This window comes from Magallana gigas, chromosome 1, assembly GCF_963853765.1.
Source record: "Magallana gigas chromosome 1, xbMagGiga1.1, whole genome shotgun sequence".
NCBI classification, from domain to species: domain Eukaryota; kingdom Metazoa; phylum Mollusca; class Bivalvia; order Ostreida; family Ostreidae; genus Magallana; species Magallana gigas.
The window spans coordinates 51,083,423-51,098,068 of NC_088853.1; the positions used below are offsets into that span (position 1 = coordinate 51,083,423).

At 35.3% G+C, this 14,646-nt stretch overlaps 1 protein-coding gene across 1 annotated transcript; it reads right to left on the reverse strand.

Moving 5' to 3' along the window:
* Positions 1 to 2,949: 2,949 nt before the first annotated feature.
* Positions 2,950 to 12,467, reverse strand: LOC105335203 (bromodomain-containing protein DDB_G0280777). The gene is made up of 3 exons (XM_020070161.3): positions 12,132 to 12,467; positions 9,125 to 9,167; positions 2,950 to 8,747 (listed from the first exon to the last, which is right to left on the reverse strand). Exons 1-3 carry the CDS (start codon positions 12,198 to 12,200, stop codon positions 3,613 to 3,615), a joined length of 5,247 nt encoding a protein of 1,748 aa, XP_019925720.3. The 5' UTR covers positions 12,201 to 12,467; the 3' UTR covers positions 2,950 to 3,612.
* Positions 12,468 to 14,646: the final 2,179 nt, after the last annotated feature.

The following is a 14,646-nucleotide window of genomic DNA, read 5'->3' on the forward strand; positions in this document are numbered from 1 at the left end:
GCCATTCAGAACTCGTTCGGTGGACGCTTACGTGCCTTAATTAGTTCTCCCCGCTTTTGGTAATAAAAACTGTCATGGCCGTTCAATGGCGCCATCACCGCCAGGGGCAGACAACTGCTACCTGTCATAAAATGATTATAAGGCGCGAGTAGCAACACTACACGTGTCGCTTTATGACTTAAATGTCAACTTCTGAAATGAATGCAAAAATCGTTTTTTTTTTCTCTCTGTATGGCAGAAGACCAGGCTATTTATCGTCAGGGAGGGAAGATAAAAAATCTGCAATTGTAGTTGTGGAGACATTTATATCCTTGAGAAGATACATGTACAATAAAAGTGCCTAATTTTTAAAACAATTTATGATATTAGACGAAGTGTCATTTGATTTTTTTCTAAAAAAAAAACAAAAGCAGAAAAGAATCCTTAACTATCACTAAAAATCAAAAATTATTTAATCATTCATACATAAAAATTTATTAAAACATGAAAATGGAGTTTTTAATAAAATACATGAAATATATAAAAAATTATTAGTATTTTGATTCATATGAAAGCTTTCATACAGAGGTACATTCTTATAAAATGTATAATTTGTATAAGGCTGAAAAATCCTAAAACACCTGAGATAATCTGAAGAACTTGATTTAATCCGAATACTACACGCATTGCATTTCCCCTCTTAACCCATCCTATCCCCGCAATAAATATATATATAAATAAATATTTGTAAAAAGATATATTTATACATGTATATCATTAAATACAGAAGGTTTGGGTTCGTATAAAAGCTATCAACATTAAGAGTCTGTCTCAAGATATTTTTGCCGCATTTTTGTTAAATTATTTGATATTTATAAATACCCCTTGATTCAGACGATGTTCATTCATGAAAAAATCCCATGATTTCACTTTTGAAACGCCCCCTCTAGCTTGTCAGGTTTCAATACACAGCAAAAAAAAAGAAAGAAAGTCTACAGGAGTTTGCATTGCATCAGCCATTATAAAGCCCGGATGATAACGTTGAAAAGTTGTGCGAGGTATTCCAAGTGACTTCCGAATGGAGAGAAGATGTCAACATTCCCAATTATAAATCTCCGTAGAAAATCTGTTTTCGTTCCTGTGAATTTTTACGAGGGAACAATGAATATGTGTATGATGTTATCATGAAAATTTTTCATTTCATCGATTTTAATTGCACTTCTTTAACATGTATGTGTATTTTTGTTTAAAAATCGTCAATATGTGCAGCGTAAATATCTTGAGGCAGACTATAGAGGGACGTTCTCATAAAAGCTACCATTTGCTAAAAATGCTTAATCGTTTAGTTTAAAGACCTGAATTGATTTTGAAGGACTTGATTGGATCCGAAAATCGCATGCTTTGCATTCTGACCTTCTTTTCGTTAAGTCGTTATGGACATAGCGATGTATCGGTTACCTCTTACTTTGAACATGTTTTGTAATTTGTATTACGATGAGATTGGGGAAAAGTTCTATAACTCTTGTAACCCTGTCTTAACAAAAGACGAGAGTCAGAAATTTTATATGCATTAATATAAAGACTAAGAATAAATTCTTTATTAAGATTTTTTGATTCATACAAATGTTATTTACCGCAATCGAAATAACGGAAACAAGGGAAAACAATTGTTCATTTACATTATTACTCAGTTTATTTTTTTTAACTGAATTATCAAAAATCTCATCTCTGTCGACAGCTGGCTTTTGTCTCTTTAGGTTTGAGAACACTATTAAACGAAATTATTATAGAGTGCCCAATTTTTAAAATTAGTAATTACTGTATGTTGTTATCGGGAAAGTGTTTTCATTTTTTAAGCTCAAAGCTAAACTTCAATAAAAAAAACTTTAAAAATTGAACTTTTTTGTTATATAGAACTCTTCTTTCAAAGGATACCAATTTACCATAAAAATGTCCATGACCAATTGAGCCTTCTTAAATGAGATCTTTTAAATTCAAATTAACGAAACATTTAAGTTCTCATATCATCTTTAAAAGCTAACAATTTTAATTTCAAATTCATCAAAATTTTCATCATAACTCATGAATATTCATTATCATGAATGAATCATGAACTATATTCATGAATAATAATAAATATTCATATTATAATGTTAAGTATTATATTAATGTGATTCCTCATAATGATATTTAAATCAGGAACTATATTTAATACCAACTATCTGTCATAGATATATGTGTGTTTTTGCATAATTTTCATTTATCTAAGTTTTTGTTTTCACCTGATCAAATAAATGACAGTAGGTTCGTATACATGTACATGTACTAATGTCTTAGGCGCAATGAGGTAGTTTTCCGTCCTAATATATTACCTGTAGGTCCTCAGATAGAAATAAACCGGACCTTCGTTTTTTGTTGTTTTTTTTTTTAATTATTTTTATTTATGATTTATTTTATTTATTAATTAATTCATCATTATTTATGAATTGTCATATAATTTGAAGATTTTTTTTACTCAATTCAACTTAATTCCTATTATTATTATTATACCAGTATCTATACAGTTTCGTACTTAAATCTTTTTTTAAAATTATGTTTGTCTGTTCGTTTGTTTTGTTTTAGTTTCAACAGTATTAAGTAATCAGTATTATACATGTACATTTTAAAAATTATGCATAAACAGATTGAGACACGAACTAAAAGGTCTTTAAAAGTTAATCTCGCTCTTGTCAAAATAAGAGCTGAATGAAGAGGGGTTTTTTTTTTGGTTTGATTCATTTTATATTATTGTTACATTATATTCCAAATGATTAGAATAAATCTTTTTGTTTATTTTTTTTAAAATATATTTGAATGAAATACATGTATATGAAATATACTCTAATTTTACAGATTCAGTAACAACAAGAAAGAATTTTGTAATTACAAAAACATTTTATTTTAAACCATATTGTCAATATTTATTCTCTCTCTCTCTCTCTCTCTCTCTCTCTCTCTCTCTCTCTCTCTCTCAGTATATCTTTCACGGTAGTCCTATATTATGCAAATCTTGGATACACAGACATATGTATGAATTCAGCGCAAATTTCAGACAAATAAAATATGATATTGTTAAACCAGAATTCAACAATATTCTTTAGCAAATGTATATATTCAGCTCATCTCTTTTTTATGAAATAAATTTAAGCCAGAAATGAACACTTAACAGTAAGCATATATACACAGACGAATACAAAAATATTATGCAAATGAAATCGAAACAACGACTGAAACGCAATGACACAAATCCTGCGCTTCGCTACACGGCATCAAGAGTTCGGGAGACGAAGATGAACGATGCACCAAGAAGTCCAGAAAAGCTATGGATTTTAAAAATATAGAGAAAAAGGTTTGCAAATCAGCAGAGACACTCAATCAATTCATCATTAATCATTCACTGGTTTTTCAACGAAACGAAATAAAACAGAGCGAATAAATTGGAGAAATCTCTCAGAAGTTATTTCCAAGAGTTATCCCCCTTTCACCTTCCTGTGCTTATTAAATACTAGTAATCATAACCTGCATTTCGCCCTTTTCGCTAATAAGTTTTATCTTCCATTTTTACTGTCCTGGATTGTCTGACACTAATCGAGTTTAATCCGCTGCCTCGCCCCCTTCACCTCCCCCATGCCTCTGCCATGGGTTTCGGCGAGAAAAAGCCATGTTCCAGTTTCCTGATCCGCCCCAGTTATTCCATTGATTGTTAGCTCCACCCCAGGATCCGCCTCCTCCACCATTGTTCCACGGTCCCTGAGTCCAGTTAGGAGGAGGTCCATTCCAGCCTGAGTTGTTTGGTCCATTATTCCAGTTTCCATTCTGCCATGGACCAGGGCTGTTATTCTGCCAGTTATTTCCGTTTTGCCAATTATTATTCCAGTTGTTATTTCCATTGTTATTCCAATTATTCCCATTGCTGTTTCCATTATTGTTCCAGTTATTATTTTGGTTATTATTCCAATTTCCGTTGTTATTATTGTTGTTGTTCCAATTATTTCCTCCATTGTTTCCATTATTGTTCCAATTGTTATTATTATTACTGTTTCCATTATTATTCCAGTTATTGTTTGCATTATTATTGTTCCCATTTGTGTTCCAGTTGTTATTTGCATTGTTATTACCATCATTACCATTATTATTATTCCAATTATTATTCATGTTGTTACCATTGTTTCGATTGTGATTTTCATTGTTATTCCAGTTATTTGAGGGGTCTGGTGTTTTCTGCAAGTCCTCTGCTTCTATTTCTTCTTCCTCCGGTTTCGGTGTGGTCCTTGGTGCCATCATGCGAAGTTTATTTTCAATCATACCTTCAATGGAACGCAATAAAAACTGCACGTTCATGGAATCTCCTGAGTCAGAATTTGGACTGTTGTTGTTGTTGTTGTTGTTGTTATTGTTATTTGTATTTAGGTTCTGATTATTTTGGTTATTGCCATTCATTGGTGCTTGAACGTTATTTGTGTTCGATGACGACTGTGTATTTTCTCTTAGGGAGGAGTAAATCTCGTTCAGCGTTGACTGAATTTGACCAGAGTCAGTGTTTTTCCCGGTGGAAAGAGCGGAAGCCATGTTTTCCACTTGAGAATGATATGTTGTAGAATGTTGCTTCTTGTCGCAAGAACAGCTACACACTGTTTCTATACATGAACCTTGGAGGCACTTTGCTAGGCACCACGTTCCTATAGATTTCACAGAATCGAATGGAGACTTTCCAAAGCAGTTGAAATCTTCGGACGAAGGACTGCAGGGTGTTGAAGCTTTACTTTCGCTCGGGCTTGACTGTGGAATAATGCTTATTTTACTCACCCCGTCTTGGTTGGTATGGATTTCCATTCGGAATTCCTCGTTTGGTTTCATTGTAGTAGTAGTAGTAGTAGTCGTTGTTGTTATATCCTCTGCTTCAACCTCTTCTTCTACTTTCGGAACTTCATTATTGTTATTATTAACTGTCGTCTGTGTATTAAATAATGGCGACTTTAACATGTTTGAATCCAGGTTAATCTTTATCACAGAATTAGAGGAAGGTCCAGATTTGTTGGTAGTCTTCTCTATCAAGGTATCCCAAAACGAGGTGTGGACATTTCCGCCAGCGTTCATAATTATGTTCTTGATTTGGTTGTTGGCGCTTGTCTCTACCTTCTTACTTGTAACTTCATCCCATTTCATAGTCTGTTCGTTCGCTTTGCGCAGGAATTGATTTGTTGTTGGAACACTGAAAGACGTCATCTGCTGGGGAGGCAGAGTAACAGGGATTCCTATTGCCTGTGTATCGGCTGCGAAATCCGTATTGTACTTGATGATGTTCTGGTTGTTATGGTTATTCAGTGGTCCTTGATTGAAACTTTTTGATTCCATTTTGTCGTTCACGAAACCTACAGGATTATGCAAAGAAGGGTGTCTATTGTGTTCTAAATTTGCATGTTTCTGGCTGTTTAGAAGCGATAGTTTCTGAAGTGAAATCGGTCCTAATATATTATTAGATGGCTCTTCTCTTACAGTTTGAGAAATAATGTTGTTGTCGTCTGCATTTTGAACAGGAAATGTGGAATCCGATGGTTTGGGGGGAATTCGATTGCGTTCTTGATCGTTAGTTGGCGTTATTTCATTTCTTAAGTTGCTTAAAAAACGTTTTCTTAACGGGATAAAATTCCTTTCGGGTAGGTCTGGAATGTGAAAAGTTGAATCTGACGGTCTAGGGGGAACTCGATTGCGCTCATTTTCGTTTGGCAACGCAATATCATGAGTTGAAGTTTGTGATTCAAGTTGCTTTAACGGGAATTGAAAATTTATTTTATTGAATTGTTCCAAGTCTTCTACAGATTGTGGTTTCGGTGGTTGTCGAAGGGGAAACGGTCTCACCTCCTCTGCTTTTGTTTTTATCAAATTCGAAGTTTTCATGGTCATGCTGCTTTGTGGAATGTTGTTTTGAAAAGCTGTACCTCCTAGAGGCAGTGGATTTTGATAGACAATCGGGGTTTCTCTAATGACATCGAATTGCGTCTTCTGAGGAAGATTCTGGACGCCATTCATCGAATTGTGGACAATAACTTGATCTTTTGATGGAGTGAGAGCAAAAACTGGTTTGTTTTTTGGTTGGGTGTCATGAATCTGAACCCGTATGCTGCTGCTGTTATTTTCCTGAGGATGTATCAAAGGCATGAAAACTTGTGACTGGTGATTGTTTATAACTATGTTATCTTTAGAATTAAAGTTACTATCGGTCTGAACATTGTGACCCACTTTGTACGGGAAAATCTTCGGTGCCTGAACCATTTGTAACGTATTGGACAAGATAGCTGAATTTCCATCCTTCTTTTCAAAAGCTGGTTGCGCCTTTTTGGCATCTTCCTTCTTGGTATTTTGTGGCAAATGGAACTCTAGCTTTACGTTCTTAGGCATGCCAGAATTCTTTAACACATTCATGATATTCGAGAGATGTGAGGTGAAATCCACTGAATGGTTACCAACATGATTAGCAGGATTCGGAGTTGTAACAGGAATATTTTCTGGCATCTTTTGATCCATCGCTGGTACTTTCAAAGCCTGTTCTGTTATCCCTGGCACTCCTAACGTTTCTTGTATAACAGGAGCCGCAGTGGTCGGGGTAGGAATCTCCGGTGGATCTGTTGTATCTCCAAACATAAGTTCCTGCATCATGGCAGACGGCAGACGAGGAAACATAGGGAGTCCCATTGGATTCATGCCCAAACCGTGTAAACGTTGCGCCGCCATCGCTGGATTCATCATTCGGTGTAATGCTGCCTGGCCAGCCAGGTGCGCGGATTGTTGCAGTGGTATTTGGTTCTGGTGTTGAATCATGGTCTGCTGGCCAACAAACTCAGATGTGGATGGAGAGAGGTTGCTTAATGCATTTAACTGTTGCATTTGCTGCTGTTGTTGCATTTGTTGCTGTTGCGTTTGTTGTTGTATTTGCTGTTGTTGTATCTGCTGTTGTTGCATGTGCTGTAGTTGCTGGTTTTGTTGTTGCGGATGTTGCACGATGTTTGACGAATGCTGTAAATGCTGTACTAATTGTGGCAATGGTTGCGGTGTTTGTACATTCGTGTTTGATATAACATTACTTTCCATGTGTTGCTTTGGATCAGTTTGTCCGTTCATAAGACTTTCAAACGTCTTGTATTCTGAAAAAGATAACAGCTGCTGCAATTTTTGAAGAATCGGTTGCACGGATGGATGTTGAAGAAGGTGTGAGTTACTCTGATGATCTACCGAAAAGAGGCTCATGATGATTTCTTGCTCTTGAGGCTGGAAGTTAGTTTGAACGACGTGTGCTATCTTATCTACGTCTTCTGTGTGGAATGTAGATGAAGAAGGGCCGCCTGAAACGGCTGAGGGAGAGTTATTTTGTGGTTCATTCCTCACAAGAGTCGACGATACATTGCTTTGATCTCCTAAGATAAGACTCCTTATAAATGTAAAATCGGCATTTGTCATCACCGATTTCAGTTTGTCTAGGAGTAGACTGATTTGTGCGTTGTTTTCGTTTATTTGTACGCCTCGTTCTATTTCTCCTAAGACTCGGATAAGCAATAACTGTTCTCCTCCACTTAACGTCTTCTCCAAAGACTGCAACACGCTTTCAAGTCGGGAGTTTGCATCCATTTGGTTGACAGGATTAGAAATCGTCCCGGAACGCTGTTGGTTCATTATCATCTCAGTTGACCTCATGACCTCATCCCTGCTACTCTTTGTGATTGGTCGAATACGGCGGTCACGTGTAATCATCTGGTTCAACCTCGTCTGCAGCGTTTGCAACCGATTAGTAAGGCTTTGTTCCATGTTTCGAAGTCGAGAAAATTCCGACCTCCTTTGGGTATTGCGCTCGTTTGTTAGATCTCCTCTTCGAAGTCTTTGGAGAAGAGCAGTTTTCACACGCTGAAGATCTAGTTTTATCTTAGCAATTTCGTTTCTTGTTTCATTGAGCGTGGATTCTCGAGGAGGCAACGTCTGTCTCACTTGCGTAGTCGGGGGCAATAAAGTCGTCCGCTCTAAATTAGCTAATTCCTGTATGAGTTGTCTTTCTTTTTCTTTTAGGCTACTTGTTATTCCGCTGTCGGTCGACAAGCTTGTTGTAGGTGAAGTAGTTGTTTGCAACATTCGAATGATTTTTTGCTCCTCTTCCCTGAGTGTTGTCAACATCTGTTCTGACGTAGTGAGCCGTGACGTCGTCGGTCTTGGTGACGTCACTAAAGAAACAGGTCGCATTGTTGTGGTGCGCGTTGATGATGATGGGTGTATAGTTGTGGTACTTCTCCTTAAAGATGACGTTACCGGTGGCGTCATCATTGAAGTGAATAAAGAGGAAGCAGAAGTCGCTGCAGATCTCGTTGTTTGAGACGTTGTTACGAGATTTCCAGAGAGATACCGATTGAGGACACGAAGCATGTGAATTGCGTCGTCTCTTGATAGTGCCCTCTGACGACTACTTCTTCTTCGTTCCAAATCGGGAACCCCGTCCCGGCCAAGACTTACTGTGTACCTGTTCCAGTTCGTACGTCTCCGTACAAGTCGTGCTAAGTTTCTTCGTAAGCTCTCGAGACCTTCCCGCTGTCTCTGTGATAACGAGTCTGGATTTGGCGGGAATGTTTCAGCAACATCGAGGCTCCGTGGAGACAATGTCTGAACTTGTCGTCTGCCTCCACCTTCCTCCAAGAAAACCAGCACTCGCCGCCCATCCCTGGTTTGGACAATTTCGAAAGGTCTGCCATCTGAAAAGAAATAATATTTAATTAATGTATAATTGTGCGATATTTGTGTCATTTTGAATCAAGAAATGTTTATTTCTTGAATATTTTAACATCAAGATTATAAAATAATATCATGTACTGTAAGTATGGTTAGTAATTGAAAATAATTAGAAGCACCCCTAAGCCCAAAAAATCGCAAGCAAACAAAAAAAAGCATTATACAAAAAGCTTTAATGCTTGATTGATCTGATAACCTGAACGCTTTTTATGTTTTAAAGCAAAAATGTTGTTTTACAAAAATACAAAAAAATTCTCTCTCTCTCTCTCTCTCTCTCTCTCTCTCTCTCTCTCTCTCTCTCTCTCTCTCTCTCTCAATTAAAAGGTACAAAAATACTTACTCGCTGATACTCGTCTGTGAGAGCTTGAGGTTCTTTGGTTTCCCTAAAACAAACAAGAGCGTGATAAGCAAATTCAAACATTCAAATATACTTCAATAAAATTAAACAAGGAAAGACACAGTACGATAAAAACAGAAAATAATTGGGGGTGAAGAGCATGTTGGCGAAATTATATATTAACTAAATCATTCGATGTCTTAATAAATTAAAAAAAAACGGTTGATTCAAATTAAGCAGATAAAGGAAAAAAAATACCTTTTAAATTCTAAACTTCAAATGCCCCCCCCCCCCCCCATCCCCGCCTGTTTTATTTTTCATGTGTATAGTAGAGGGTTTATGTACGATATTTCTTGTTTGAATATTTTTTTATGCTTAAGAAATAAATCATAACTAGAAATAAAATAAAATACGGGTAAACATCTAACAAATTTTAAAATTACTTTATCAAATCATTTGCTTCTTTATAGAGTAGGTTTCTTCCACCATTGTCATTTTAAAATAATCTTATCAATGTACATTAAGTTCTATGTTTGCCCCCCCCCCCCCCTTCCCCTCCTCAGAAAGAGGATTATTAAAATTAAAAATTAACACAATTGCACGAATTTCACTCTTTGATGTTCTAAAACGAGCTTGATGAATTCCTTTTATTCTAGTATCATTTTTCAGGAATTTCTTTTATCTTGTTATTAATTATCATTCCACTAATTGTGTTAAATTAATAACGAAGTGTCATGACGCAGAAAGATAAGAAGGGCCATCATCGTTTCTGACAATTACCGTGCATGACAAATTCAACTGGTTTCTCATTTCTGTAAAATATATCTTCAAGATTAAGATGGCTCGATGGTCGGGCCAACTTTAGACTGTAATGATCTCCTTTAATTAAAGAAGAGCTTAACATGAAAATATGGGGAAAATACCCAAATTTTAAAGCTAAATATATGGACTTTTTTTTTTTACTTAATATTAGTTTATATAGCTTAAGTCATAACTTAAAATTCATGGCAAATCTGTTGCTTAATATGTTGAGCCTCCTTAATCTAAACGACTTCCTCTGTATGGTTTGAGCTTTCGTTGGTAAGATGTGTATATAAATACTTGAGTTTTTGTTTGCAGAATGTGTATATATACCTGAGCTTTCGTTTGTAAGATGTGTATATAAATACCTGAGCTTACGTTTGTAAGATGTATATATAAACACCTTAGCTATCGTTTGTAAGATGTGTATACTATATAGTTTATACGTTTCATACGTTCTCTTCACACAGATGATCCACGTTCTTGGTATAATTTTAAGGAAGCTGAATAGTCAACAAACGTAACCATCAGATCTGCATGAGTTTTTAAGATATGATATTTTAGCTATAAGCTATTATTTAGTATAGAAAAAAATATTTTTACCTTTAGAATTTGGATATTAATAGGCCGAGCTTTTCTAAAGGAGATCAATTTAAACAAATTTTAACCACTTACTAGCATCTAAAAGATTTAGCTTTTCTGTTGTTCTAAACTAAAGACCCCAACGTGTTTAAATATGAGAGATTCCAGTTCAATCTGAGGAATCATTAAAATTTGCGGTGGCTCAGTTTTCTTGGTTCCGTAAGTACATGTTGCTATGTTAATGGCATACCAGTAATACATGTATATGTATGCACAGGATTTACCCAACTGCTTCAGCACCTGCACAGTCATATACAGTGTATTGACTATTTTGTATGTGTGATCTCTCATTTAAGAATATATATCTTATAATTGTAAACTTGCATATCCCCTCTGGGCCCAAAATGGGAAAAAAGATTATATATCTTTATAATTTTTGTTACATTGTAAAATTGTTATTCGAAATGTGCATACCGGTATCGTATAAAAACAAAACATGTCTATTTTTCTTGCATGCATATCATAAACTTTTGGGATTATTTAAAGATAAAAAGTCTAGTATACATCATCATTATAAAATATCACCAAGGCCGTTTAATGACAGTCCAAACAGCCAAAAATAAATGCACCTTAACCACCCTGTTAAACGTATTTCTCATGCCCTTCTTTTCAAAACTTATAATTTCGTTTATTTTCAAGAAGACATTCTCCATCTATTCCTTAATTCATTCAGAATTATACAAGTCTGTATGTCCCTCGTGTTTGATCCGTTACAGCAAGATACTACTTATATTAAGGGGGCTGATTGGTCAACAAATTAACCATCAGATCTACCTTAAGGGGGCTCGATGTTGTGGCCATTTTTAGACTGCATTGAACTCCTTTTAAAGGAGAGCTCTTTGTAAGAATATCGGAAAATACCCATTTAAAACGTAAAAATATATATACTTAAACTTGAAAATACTCGTCTGGCATTTTTGACATTTATTAAAGACAAAAAAAGTATTTTAGCTTTAAATTTTGATAATATTCCAAAGTACCTTTACACAGTGTTCTTCTTTTTAGGAGATTAAAACAGCATAAAAATGGCAACGACCATATATAGAGCCCCCTTAATACCCCATTCACCCACCCACCCTAAATCAGCCGATTATGGAGACTGGATAGTCAATAAATTGCTATCACATCTACCTATAAAAATAATTCATATAAATATTTTTTGGTCATAAAGTGACATTTATTAATGAAAATATTAATACGTAGCGCTCTGTAATGGAAGTTGATATAGTCTGGAAATACCTCATCTCTTAAAATCACACATTTCAAAATTACGATCGTCATGATTTGGTAATTACTAGTATAGAATTAATTGCGTGAATGTATTTCATCTGAAGGAAGATGAGGAAGGCAAGGTAGCTCAATTTATATAAATCATTCTTAAGCCCCCCCCCCCCCAATACTGCTGCAAATTCCAAGAAATAAAGTTTAATTTAATTCAAAAAATTTTTACAGCTTCAATTAAGGCGTTTAAAAGAAAGGAAATATTTTCCCAAGAGTCGTAAAGAAAGAAAGAAAAAAATAAGGAAAGCAAATTATGAAAGAAGTCTAATACATGTCTAATACGTACCTGTGAAGAAATTTCTCCGATGCTTAGACACATCACAAACAATATAGCACTACTTCTCGATAAAAACATTTTTGTTTCTCCTATTTCCCCTTTTCTAATTGAAAAACAAAAAAATATATAATAAAAAGAAAGGAAATCTGTGATTAATTTCTGGTCTACCCCCCGATTTAGATTTCCTCTCGGACGGAACTATTTCATCCTCAATGGTCTAAGTGTCACTGGAAAGATCGACGTACAAAACAAGAGAGGCCCTTGTTACATTTTGTGTATTTCAAAAATAACACGTGCTTCAGGCCTAACAATATACTACTATATAGTACGCATAGATGCATGTATTTAGTAAGTCGATTGTTTTAATATTATTTAAGGGGCGGAGACAATTGGTCCGTGTTAACACCACCCCTGAGGGTTTGAATCTCTGACGTCATCAATCGACACGATTGTAGTCTCCAATGCGTTTTCAATTATTTCGGCTTGTCGCAGACGACAGTTTTTTCGTTTCTTGTTCACGAGGACAGATTGACCTTTGACACGTAAGAGTGGGTCCCTTGACATGTTTATTTATATAAATCAGGAGACGGGGGCAGGGGATTTTTATGAGTGCGCAGTGGAGAAAATAAACTTCTTTTGTTTTATACACAATCATTTACAAGGATTCGGGATCGTAAAAACGAACAGAGGTGTTGAAGGAAGTGTTTTCGGGGATCTCGCGAGAAGTCAGAAATTTGACATTGGACAAAATGTCACAAGTATATTGACACTTGGCAAAATGTTGTGTTTACGAAAGTTTCTCACAGGAAAAAAACACGTCATTTGATTTATGAAGAATGCCTGTTTGACATAATTGTAAATAACTAAGACGAACATGTATGCTGAACGTTATAATACATATGTATGCTTGTATATCATTTTGCCCCCAAAATATATCAAATAATTAAGTCATGACAAAATATAAAATTAGTGAATTAACGAACGGAATGAAGAGAAATCTTATCTATATCTATTCTTAAAAGAAATAAACACTAAGTCAAAACGTTTATATCGGGATATGAACTTGGCTGGTCATGTTATTAAATCCTCTAAAGATTTTAACATTTACCAACCAAGTTCACATTCCGATGAATATTTTTACATGCCTGTTTATTCCTTTCATTACGTTTAAGAAATGCGAAAGGTTCATAATAATAATTTAACCGTGATTTTTTTATGTTTTGAGCAAACACCTAACAATAAATACGTAGTGGTCACTCCGACGACAAAAATATGACCTTTCGAGTCATAACCCATAACAGAGTTCACACATAAAGGAACGTTTTTTGTTTACTATATAGATTTATATAAGGAAACACGATATTTGCAAATGTAAATAAATTATTTTAATGACTTATGATAAGAAATCATGAGTATGAAGTGATCAAATAGTTGATCAAATCTCATAAATCCCGGCGGTATTCGATCATCTCATAACAATCGAAGAATGATTCCTTGTGACTTATATTTTAGTCATATATGATATATAATTTTCAGCAATTGTACGATTAAATATTAAATTAGTCGTTGATGAAATGTATTGGACTATACATTACAAAAATGATTCGTAGTGTTATCATAGACAAAGGCGCTGGAAAATGTAAATATTACAGCATGAACGTCAAACTGCAATTAATAGCAGTATGCACTAATGATATTCAAATACTGTTAAAGTTCGATGAATGAAACCCTCAAAACGAAATGGAGTTACCAGGGGAAAAAACCCACCTTATAACTTGCTCATTCATATAGAATAGTCATACATTGCAATTGAGTCATGTAAGTTTATGTTTTCTCAGATGTGCCATAATTTGATTTGCATCGCCTACAATTAAAGTTTAAAATCAATCTTCACCATAGAATTTATAACTTGTCCTTTCATACAATAATCAACACATAAACCATGTACTAGTATCCAGCTTTGTTTCAGGTTTGGCCCACATATACATGTACTAAGTAGCTGCTAAAGCTATCAAGTTTTCAAACGCTCTAGAATGTTACACATTCTACACACAAATCGCAGCACCATCGGTATGGTGCTCCTCCGATAGATTGCATCTTCGCTAACCAGGGGTTTTCGGTCCACTCTGCTCCGCATAAATGTGGAGCGAAGTGGACCGAAACCCCTTGGCTAGCGAAGATGCTCCGATTGGGGCATTTCCACCTTTACACTTTCGCCTATAGAGCGAATATGCTTGAATGCAAAAGTTCAAATATACGACGGTAAAGAGCGAAGATGAACGTGCGAAGCTAAGTTGCTATGCTAATTCGTCTTCGCAACTTCACATTTTCGCATCTTCACCCACAAAGGTACGAGTGACTCCTAGTGGACACCATAAGCATCTGAAACCTGGTCGTTTATTGCATCCCAAGTCTAAGTGTTATGAAGAGTTATACTTAGTCATTATGGTACAATGTTCATACCGAAAACTTCGTGGAGAGATCGAAGCTAAATATTTGTTTGTTTTTATTTAGTATATATACA